Source organism: Plasmodium fragile (assembly GCF_000956335.1).
Source record: "Plasmodium fragile strain nilgiri unplaced genomic scaffold supercont1.4, whole genome shotgun sequence".
NCBI classification, from domain to species: Eukaryota; Apicomplexa; class Aconoidasida; order Haemosporida; family Plasmodiidae; genus Plasmodium; species Plasmodium fragile.
This window is the reverse complement of record NW_012192584.1, coordinates 298,699-309,383: the sequence shown is the minus strand read 5'-3', so window position 1 is coordinate 309,383 and position 10,685 is coordinate 298,699. Positions and strand designations below refer to the sequence as shown.

The 10,685-nt window shown below is 40.4% G+C and overlaps 3 protein-coding genes across 3 annotated transcripts; 2 read left to right on the top strand and 1 right to left on the bottom strand.

The window, feature by feature from the left end:
- Nucleotides 1-433: 433 nt before the first annotated feature.
- On the top strand, nucleotides 434-3,325 carry AK88_00520 (uncharacterized protein; the record flags this gene model as incomplete). The annotated part of the gene is made up of 1 exon (XM_012478171.1): nucleotides 434-3,325. One exon carries the CDS (start codon nucleotides 434-436, stop codon nucleotides 3,323-3,325), a length of 2,892 nt encoding a protein of 963 aa, XP_012333594.1.
- A 1,184-nt stretch (nucleotides 3,326-4,509) lies between these two features.
- Nucleotides 4,510-6,904, bottom strand: AK88_00519 (uncharacterized protein; the record flags this gene model as incomplete). The annotated part of the gene is made up of 3 exons (XM_012478170.1): nucleotides 4,510-6,358; nucleotides 6,531-6,649; nucleotides 6,839-6,904. 3 exons carry the CDS (start codon nucleotides 6,902-6,904, stop codon nucleotides 4,510-4,512), a joined length of 2,034 nt encoding a protein of 677 aa, XP_012333593.1.
- A 2,468-nt stretch (nucleotides 6,905-9,372) lies between these two features.
- On the top strand, nucleotides 9,373-10,144 carry AK88_00518 (glutathione S-transferase; the record flags this gene model as incomplete). Its single annotated transcript, XM_012478169.1, has 2 exons — nucleotides 9,373-9,410; nucleotides 9,565-10,144. 2 exons carry the CDS (start codon nucleotides 9,373-9,375, stop codon nucleotides 10,142-10,144), a joined length of 618 nt encoding a protein of 205 aa, XP_012333592.1.
- Nucleotides 10,145-10,685: the final 541 nt, after the last annotated feature.

The following is a 10,685-nucleotide window of genomic DNA, read 5'->3' as shown; positions in this document are numbered from 1 at the left end:
TTTTTTTTTTTTTTTTTTCAAGCTAAATATTTGTCCACCCCCCACCGGAGTTGGCAAAACGGTTCCGGCAGTTGTTCACCCTCGTTTTGCGACGCGCAGGAAGTACTTAAAAAAAAAATAAGAATAAATAATTGATAAGTTGTTAAAAACATAAATACCGCTGTTATTTTGCAGGCGACCAACCCCAACGCGGGGAGGCAGTTTTTTAGCCGCTTCGAATTTTAGAAGCAAGGAAGAAAAGGGAAAGCGCGCAAATTATGACTTACAAGTTATAAATTTTACAAACGCGTAAATGTCAGGGTGTAGAAGCTGTTCACCATTAAAAGAAGAAAAGGAGTGAATTGTTAGCTTCGTTCTTTTTTTTTTTTCTTGCCAACATATGAATGAGCAGCATATAGGTTGGAACAGTTAGTGTCAAGTGAGTAGGGACAAGATGGGCGAGAACGAGGGGGAGCTGCAACCCACGGAGGAGCATCATCCCGTGGGAGAACGACCGCATAAAACGCCGTTCACGCGACTGAAGCTAGACGAGGCCATACTATTTTCGCTGCTGATTCAAAGGTACCTCTTCTGCGCCAGCATACAGGAAAAGGCCATTCCCCTTATTACAAAAAAGGAAAATGTCCTCCTGCACTCCGAAACGGGCAGTGGGAAAACGCTATGCTTCGTTATTCCTATGCTGCAAAATTTGGTGATGTCCAAACTGGGGGCCATAACAAGGGACCGCTTTTTCACATCCACATGTGAGGAGGCAAAGCAAGGGGAAGAACAAGAACAGGATTGTTACAACGAAGATAGAGTCAACTCTATCTACAGCAAATTTGAAAATGTAAACATAGAAAAGAGCATCCCTCCTGTTGATATAAATGTACCAAAATTTATTCAGCATATAAGGGCCTCTTTGGAGGGAAGAACCCACAAGAAGGATGGCGCCGTGGGGAATGGGGGCAGATTTAACAAAGATGGTCAGTACCCACAGGGTGATAACAACCTGCATTGCGAATCCATTAAAGACGTTGTAAAAAAAGCCATTCGATGCAGCACAAGTGAGAACAAGAGCAAACAGAACATACATGTGTATGGAGTGATTGTAGCCCCCACCAGAGAGTTGTGCATACAAATATACGACGTAGTAAATAAATTTTTGTTTTTTATAAGATTATATTTTGCTAGAACGTTTAACATAAATGTGGACGAATTGGACAAGGAGGACTTTTTTGTGAACTCGTTGTTATTTAGGGGTGCTGTAAAAATTGAGGAAGATTTAAAAATTATAAAAAATGAAAAAAGAAAAAAAAACAGATACCAGATCGTTGTAGCGACCCCAGGGAAGTTATCAACTTTGTTTGTGGATCACAACTTGTACTTTGACACTAGCGAGTTAGCATATATGATACTGGATGAGGGGGATAAACTGTTGGAGGAGAGTTTTTTAAACTATGTGCAGGATGTGGTTAAGAGCATCGTCTCGAAGGACTATGCCACGTGCATTTGCAGTGCGACGTGTTTGCAGGAGGAGAAATTTTACAACTTGTTCTCTGACAACAGGAGATCCTTCATCAAGTGCGTGGGGGGGGAAGCGCCGCTTGCGTCTGCTACAACCGCAATGGGCGCTTCTTCTTCTTCTGCTGCTGTTTCTGCGGCCACTGCTGTCAGCACCACTGGCGGCACCGTTGAAGGCAGCGCTGGAAGCACATTCCAAATGCCAGACAAAATCGAAAATTACTACATCACGGTGCGAAACCTGGACAAGAGTTTCTTCCTGTTCAAATTCGTGAGCACAGTGGTGCGCGAGGGGGAGACAGTGATCGTATTTCTGCCGACCTGCTTCTCTGTGGACTTCTTCTTCCACGTATTTAAGAATGTACTTAACACGGAGCAGAAGACCGCGAAGGAAATTTTTAACCAAATAGTAACCCTAAACAGTAGACATAAAAATGCATTCAGCCAATCTGATCTAGCGCTTTTCTGCAAAATGATTTGTTACACTCACAAATATATGGGGAAGAAAAAATTCACTCTTTTAAAAATCCACAGGAAAATGAAAGACAAAAAAAGGATAAGTGCGTATAGGAAAATAAAAGAAAACAAGAATAAGAAGAGGATAAAAATTATTTTGTGCACAGATATTATGAGTAGAGGAATTAACGTTGATATTAATTGGGTAATCAATTACGATGCTGCTAATAAAAATATGACATATATCCATAGGAGTGGCAGAACAGGAAGATTTGACAAAAGGGGAAAAAATATCATTCTGCTTAATAAGAAGGAAAAAGAATATATATACTTTTTAAAAAATAAAAAAGTGAATATCAGCAATTTTAGAAAAACCTGCATGTTCAGGGATATGCTCAGTTGGGAATCCCGACTCATGAGAAATGAAGACGTTTTGGACACACAAGTGCGGGAAGTAGCCAACATAGAAAAGGGGGATATGGGGAAATCCGTCCCTAAAAAATTTTTTTCGTTTTATGGAAGTACAGTGGGAGAACGCGCTCAAAGGAGGGGGGCAAAGGGTCACCATCACAAAGGAGACTCAACTGAGGGACACTTCCCCAAGAGGGATGATCATCACATCCTTTTGCTGAACAATATGGTGAACATATTTCTAAAGTACCTAATTTTTTTCATCATCGAGAATAGAGAAACGTATTTGCTCTCGACCAAGGCGTTTCTGTCTTATATTGAGTTTTACAAAAACCATCAGCTGAGTTTTCTCTTCCCCTTCCACAAGCTCAATCTGTCGCACCTGTGCTACTCCTTTGCGCTGGTGAAAATCCCCAAATTTAAAGAGAAGAGCCAAATTAAGAATTTCAAACGAGTGGGCCTAAACACGTCCGACATACCATACAGAAACGAAGAGAAGGAGAGAAAGCGGCAGGAGGAACTGACACGCTTGGCACATTTGAAAAGTGAGGAACAAGCGCTCGATGAGAAGGCGGAAAGCGAGACAAAAGCGGAGGGAGGCAAACTGCACAAGCGGAAGCAAGAAAAAAAACAGAAAAAAAGAAAAACCATTGTTCAGAGAAAACACGAACAAAGGGACATGGAGGAAAACGAAATTGAGTCTCTATTTTTTGAAGAAAATTTGTACAAAAAATTAAAAAAAAAAAAAATTTCCAAGGATGAATATGACAGATTGCTGAACATGGAAAACCTGGACAAAATATTTTCCACCTCACCCAGCGCGGGGAAGAACCAGGCTCTCCCCCCCCGGAAAAATCAGACAGGTGCGTCAAACAGGAAAAGGAGCAAGAAGAAGAGGAAGGTATACAACTTGAAGGTGAAGAAGAGGCGCAAGGCGGGCGGTAAACGGAGGTAACGGAAAGGTGTGTTACGCGAGTTGGTAACACAGGTGACACAAAAAAGGGAGGTGCCCAACGGGGGTGCGCGGAATCCCACTTTGCGTTTCCCACATTTGCGCATGCCTTTAACCCAAGTTACAAAATATCTTTTTTTTAAATATCTACTTAAACGCGTTTGTAAGGCGCGACAGTCTCATGTAGACGCGTGCCCATTGGCAATTTTTTTTTCTTTTTTTTTTTTTTTTTGTTCTCCTCCCATATGACGCAAAGCGAGTTGGCACACATGTGTCGCATTTTATCCACTCATTCCGTCATATAACTTACGCGTTGAGGTGGACACGGAGGAAAATGTTTCCCAACCCAAATCCTCTCGTGAACATACAATTTTGTGTAAATACAAATTATACGTGTGTGTAGGCGCACGCAAAAGAAACCTCTATTTGCAAATGGGTTGCCTCCCAATGGTATTCCATTATGAAGGGTTGCATACTTTTTTTCGTCTTGGAGACATGAAAAAATTATTAAATGTGTCAATTTAAAATTTAACAAAAAAACGTTTTATTCTTACGCGAAATTAATTCAAAAGGGGTGCGGGGGGAAAAAAAAAGAACATTCTTAATTATAAATGGATACACGAGAAAACGCAAAATGGAGGCATTTAGAAAAAAAAAAAAAAAAAAAGGGGTGTAGCTTAAAAATGCTGTTCCATGCTGTACAGACCAGTACATACATGTATGCAAATATACACACCGTTGTGTAAGACAAAGGAAGAATAATAAACCAGGGGGCAAAAAAAAAAAAATACGAACATTATTATAAATATTAACTTTTGCACATGGGGATACGCAAAAAAAAAAAAAAAAAAATGACTCACTTTTGGAGGGTAGAAAAAAAAAGGATGATGTAAAATACAAACTTGGCCACAATGCTGTCCCTAAGAGGACTAACGAGACAATCCCACTTTGGCAACAATTTGCCATAATGGGACAAAAGGATTGACAATTTGTGGATGAAGGAATGGCCCCTTTTTGTTACGCCTTGGGGCGGTGTGCACTGTGAGGACGAAAAGGAGCCTTGATGAAGGGTTCCTCCCCCTAAACGGCACACACGTACAATTGCGTAGTGGTGCAGTGGTGCAAGGGTGCACTAGTGCTATGGATTCATGGCATACTCACTGCTTAGCTAATTGACACACGGAGGATTAGACTCCCCTCGTGAGCACAATGGGAGAGGCGTACAAGTCGTCACCATAGTACCTGTTCACGAAGCTAAAGAACTTTTCCTTGTTAATGACGCTCTTTCCACCCAAATTTTCGATGACGTCCAGTCTGTTCACCTTGTCCTTGAACATCTTCTGGTTAAACAAATCCAAAATGACCGCCTGGGTGGTGTTATCTACTGCACAGAGTTTTTTCAACGCTTCGTACTTTTTATCGTCGGTGACCAGGAAGTAAAAATTAATTTTCTTTCCCTTTCTGTTTTTATTATACTGACCAATCATATCATTGTACTGCTGTAGCAAATCCAAATTCAGTTTGTCACTGAACAGAATGAATATTGGCGAGAACACATTTAAGTTCGTTAAGTTACTAACATTTTCATATTTGTACATGTAATTTTTTTCATTTGCCTTTTCGTGTAAACTTTTGTAATTATTTTGTATAAAGCCAGCAATTTCGTCTTCCTTCTTCTCCACGTGGATATACTTGCTTATAATATTTCCCTTTTTGTTTACGAGAATGCACACAGGTTTGAAGGTCACATCGAACATGTCATAAAGGAGGAGCTTGTAAATGGCGTTATTTTCTTGTTCCCCTAGGTAGTACACATCGTCGACGTAGTGTTCTGTCTGATCATTTGTGTCATGCGTTTGGTTGCTTCGCTCAGCAGTGTTTCTATTATCCCCCTTCTTTTGAGCCCCAGGAAGTGTGGACTGTTGTCCCTCCTTTGTGCTTGACATCTGTGCGTCCTTCTCTTTACCGATTCCTTCGCCTGGAACATTTCCCTCACTTTTTTCATTTGTCAATTGCCCTGTCTTCTCACCTTCTTGCTGACTAACCATGCCATCTCCCTTTGAGGAGGTTTTCCCCTTCATCAGTTCCATGTCCTTAACAAAAATGATATCCACGTTAATATTTTTGGCGGCCATTTTTTTCTTCACTTTGAGCAGAGACTGGAGGTCCCCCTTGTTGTCTTTCTCATTATTAAAATAAAACAGTACATAATCTGAATTTAATTTTTTAAAATCGTACTTTCGATTATTTTTGTCATATAGCGTATTGATATAAGTTAAATGATTAACCTCTTTGTATGGAAAATCTTTCCTGTCATGCAAAAGCAAATAATTTATATTGTCATTAATGATGTTCATATTTTTATCCAACAAAACCATCGTAGGGATATTCATTATGTTATAATTTTTTATCATTTTCAAAATTTGTTTTTTATCGTGAAACAATATGCTGTACCAGTTGTTCATATTGCTAAAGTGTTTAATATTAAAAAGGAGTTTGCTGTCTAGGGGGACATACACAATATTTACATTTTTTTTTTTATTAATATCTTGGTAAATTTCTTTAAGCCTTTCAGCATACGTTTTGATATTTCTTGTGTGTAAAAATCTGTCCACATTGTACGAATGGAAAAATAAAATGGTGTACTCATTTGAGGTATCCTTTGTATTTACTTTTTTTACGTTCATGTAAAAATTTATTAACGTTCGAATATTGTTATATATCGCATGGATTATATAAAATAAATTGTATGATTTTTCATCTTCATAATTATTTCCTTGTATCAAATTATTTTCATGCTTGTACAGGTACTTTCCCATAATTTTTTCTGCTTCTGTTAAATTCTTGTTGTCATTTTTTATTTTGTTGTATATCATGTATGTTGCTAGGAACAGCGGGATCGACAATCCGGACATGCCCATCAAGCCTGCGAAGCTCACCTTGCGCAGGGGGCACTTTTGGCTCCCTCCCTGCGCAGCCAGGGCGTTCCGCTTCCCCTCTTCGCTTTTGCTTCTCCGTAGGTCAATGTATGCAAACCTGCAGTGAGGAAGTGGTTAGGTGGTGGTTAAGCGGTGATTACACGGGGAGTCCACCGCGCGTACTCAAGGGGCACGGGAAGACACCTCCCCCACGTAAGCAACAAATGCATGCAAATAAAAAAATGGAGGAAAGAGTACACACGCGCTAGAATAATCCCACGTGGTGTCACAAGGGAAGACTCCCTTCTCTTTGGTAAAATCTCCAATTTTTATACTTCCTGTGCCGGTTAGATTGCCATCCTAGGGGCGCATTCACGTGCCTTATGGTGGAAAAACTTTTTGGATTCACCTACGGGGGGAGAGCAAACGGAAATTATGAAGACATGTGAGACGTGCCAGAGGGAAATAGGTGCAGGTCGATCGGCAGGATCTACGCCCATTAAGAGGATGCATACGGGTGTGTACGCTTATATACCTATGCCAACCGCGCCGCACCCTTGGGGTGCAGCGGATTATCTATCGCCCTCCCCGCACTTACCGCATTCACATTTTTTACACACACTACAAACACTTGGAAGATAAAAAAAACAAATATCTTTATCATTCTAGGGAGGCGAGGAAACGGTCATCAAGAGACTTCCTTGATGCTACTTGAAGGTGGTGACAACAGTTTCGCTTCTGTTTGGCTTAAGCTTTGTTTTGTTCTGTTTTGCTCTATTTTGGTTTTTCTTCCCTTGAAAATTTTCTAGTCTCTTCTTGTTTTGCGTTCTACGTTCCTCTATAGTTGATTCTGAGCTTCGATTCGTCGCTGATTTTCCACTTGGGCTGTTTTCTCTTCTCCGTGGAGTCCTCCTCCCAACGTTTTTTTTTTCTTCTTCTTTGCCCCCTTGGCTTTTAGATAGCTATACCTATGCGGTCTCCCGCTACCAATGCTGAGGTGGCCACGATTGTCACGGCTGCTATGGGTACTACACTCGGGAACTCTCTCTACCGCGTGTTACCCTTCGTGTGAGCTTTTGACTTTTTTTTTTTTGCTTTTTTGTTCAAACCGCTTTATGTTGCTATCGCGTTCCGAATTTTACGCTTCAAAAATGCTCCAGTGAGAGGGAATGTCAAACGTATACGGTGAGCGGGTATGAAAAGATGTTTTTATTTTAATCTTCGATGCCACAGCGGGAGCAACAGAAGAGAAGAGAAAAAGTTCAGTTGGCAATTCCTCAAACGTTTTGGTGCCCTTTTTTTTTTTTTTTTTTTTTTAAAAGGCACCAATTGGGGAATTCAAATGTAGAGTCGAGTGACTAAACGAAACAGCGCTACCGTGCAGGTCAGCATAAGTATATGCATATGTACTTGTATGCACACATGCTGGTACACGGTGGCACCCTTTTGTGTATTTGTCGAGGCGAACGTGCTGCGGTTACTTCCGACCAGCAGAATAAACTCCCTCTGCCGTTAGTACGGTACACACCACGAATAACCTTTTTTCATACAACGCAAAGCAAATACACATGGGTCAGTTGGGGTTTATGAATTCTGCAAACGCTTTGTAGAACAACCCCCGAAAGATTAATTGCACATGGTATCTTTCCTAAGGGGGGAATTTTTTTTTTTTTTCCCCCTTTTAATGTATCTCAATTTTTGCACAAGTAGAAAAGGGAAGCGACGTGAAATGGTAACACAGGAACGCGATTGAATGTTCCAATGGACGAGTGGGCAACACACAAGTTTGATTCAGGTGGCGTAACTTCCTCGCATGGTTATAAGTATGCATATATATGTACACATATGTAGGCACGCCTATACAAACACAACATTGAGGGTGTATGTATAGAGAAACTGGTTAAACGGTCAAGTAGGAACTTCGCTGTGCAAAGGATGTCGAGGGTAAGTATAAAACCGACTTCAGTGTTTATGTGAACTTCTTACATTACAGGGTTAGAAAAAAAAAAAAAAACAAAAAGTAGCATCAACAACAATTTTTTTTTTTCTTTTTCCCTCCATATGTATCCATATGGATATGTATGTACGTGCAAATGCATCCAGCACACGACCAAGGTGTCACACTTCCCTCAAGCGCTCCTTTTTTTCTGCACAGATTGTTTTCTCACCCACTGTGCATATAAGGCCGGTGCCGAACATTGATGAAAACACCGATGCAAACACTGTGACCCCATTGTATAGGCGGCAACATAAGCCAATCGTTGGAATACTTTTAAAGAGTACGTTATAGGCTTCACATTTTTTCACCCCGCACCTGTGTCACGTCATATTCGAATTTTAATTCGCAACTTTTTTATTTCACCGCTGCGACGCAGTTTTAATTGCATTCCACAGTCTCCCCATTCTTTAAAAACAAACAGCCGCTTGTTAGAAATTTAGCTGAAACTATTTCCCATACTTGTTCATTTTTTACCTTTCCTTCTTGCCCCAATTTAAAATTCCCTTCATTTTGCGGTATCACCACGTTGCTAATCCCTGAACGCGTGTGCCACGCACAGTTATTTGTTCAGGCTTTTTATTCTTCGTTGTTCATTTTATTTTTTTGCGATTTGTTCATAGTTACATAAAGCTCTAGGGGGTCTTCCAAAGTTGTGCCGTTGGAAAAAAAAGCGAGATGTACGAATGCCGTGACCTGCTACATAGTGGTTTTGCTTCACACCTTTCCCCATTTGCCATACATAAATTTTTTTTTTTTTTTTTTTGTTCAATATTTTTAATTTGGCCCCAAACGGGTTGGCAATATTCAGTAGCTTTAAAGAAGAAGACGAGAAACGAAATAAACAGGCAGTGGTCCAAATAATTAGTGAAATAAAAGGCACCTTTCACCTACACATTTCTCTCCCTTACCTTAAAACTCGTGTTTACAAGTAAACCGCGACGCTTTAACCGACGCGCACCTTTCCTGATCAGTTGAGAAAGACCTCACATTTTTGCAGACCGCTCGCAGCAGTAGCAGTGGGAGGAGGGATGATGTATATGTGCACACCGCGACTACCTGTCCACATACCCACTTTGCACATTTCCATTTTGAGAATTTGAAAAGGACCCACAAATCTTTCGTTGCACACAAAAATGGCGCAGGAGATAGTCCTATATTACTTTGACGCGAGGTAAGAAAGGGGGACAAGGCGGGGAGCACAAAGGCTAGTGCACACATAATCGTACGGTTCATTGGGTATAATTCGCGCCGTGGTTGCTTGGAAACCGCGAACTGGCCACCTCTTAACCTTTCTTAACCACACATTGACCGCTTCTCCATCGCAGGGGAAAGGCCGAACTCATTCGGCTGATCTTCGCCTACCTGGGCATCAAGTACACGGACAAGCGTTTCGGCGAAAACGGAGATGCCTTCATCGAGTTCAAGAACTTCAAAAAGGAAAAGGACACCCCTTTTAACCAAGTCCCCATATTAGAAATGGACAATATAATATTTGCTCAAAGTCAAGCCATAGTAAGGTACCTCTCAAAGAAGTACAAAATAGGTGGAAACACAGAGCTGAACGAATTTTATGCAGATATGATTTTTTGTGGAGTACAAGACATACATTATAAATTTAACAATACAAATTTGTTTAAGCAGAATGAGACTACCTTTCTTAATGAGGAGTTGCCAAAATGGTCAGGCTACTTTGAGAATATTTTAAAAAAAAACAAGTGTAATTATTTTGTTGGTGATTCTTTAACGTACGCCGATTTGGCTGTTTTTAATTTATATGATGATATAGAAACAAAGTACCCAAATAGTTTAAAAAATTTTCCTCTACTGAAAGCCCATAATGAGTTTATTAGCAACTTGCCCAACATTAAAAATTATATTAGAAGCAGGAAGGAGAGCGTCTACTAAAAGTTTTTTTTTTTTTTTTTTTTTAAATTATTTTTTTTTGGGGTGGGGTAGGGGGAGATGTGTGTTAAACGTTCATGGTGCTCCCGTCTCTTTCGTTTGTTCAATCCCCTGTCCGTTCGTATGGGTCTCCTCCCTTTATTTGTCGCGCGTGCGGCATCCATTTTATCATCCCGTCCTTTTAAAAAAATACCCTACCCCTTGCCCCTCTCCACATGTTAATAATTTTTTTTTTTTTTTTACATTTTTGCTTTTACCAAATTTATATGTAGGCCTTTGCATTTCCTACTGTGAGTGGTACAATTTTCGCCCTCCAGCAGAGCAGAGGCGGAGTCACACCCGTACACACAAGTATATATATATGTGTGTGTATAAATATATTTACATCACCGCCCAAATGCGCAGTTAACACAATTGGGCATCAAGACCATGAAACATTGGCCCCTTTGTGTTCACACATAAACCTCGTGCGCCTGGTGAGAATACTCGACAGCTGAGAAAAGGTACCACGAAGTCCACACCAGTTTTCCTGCAGAAATGTATT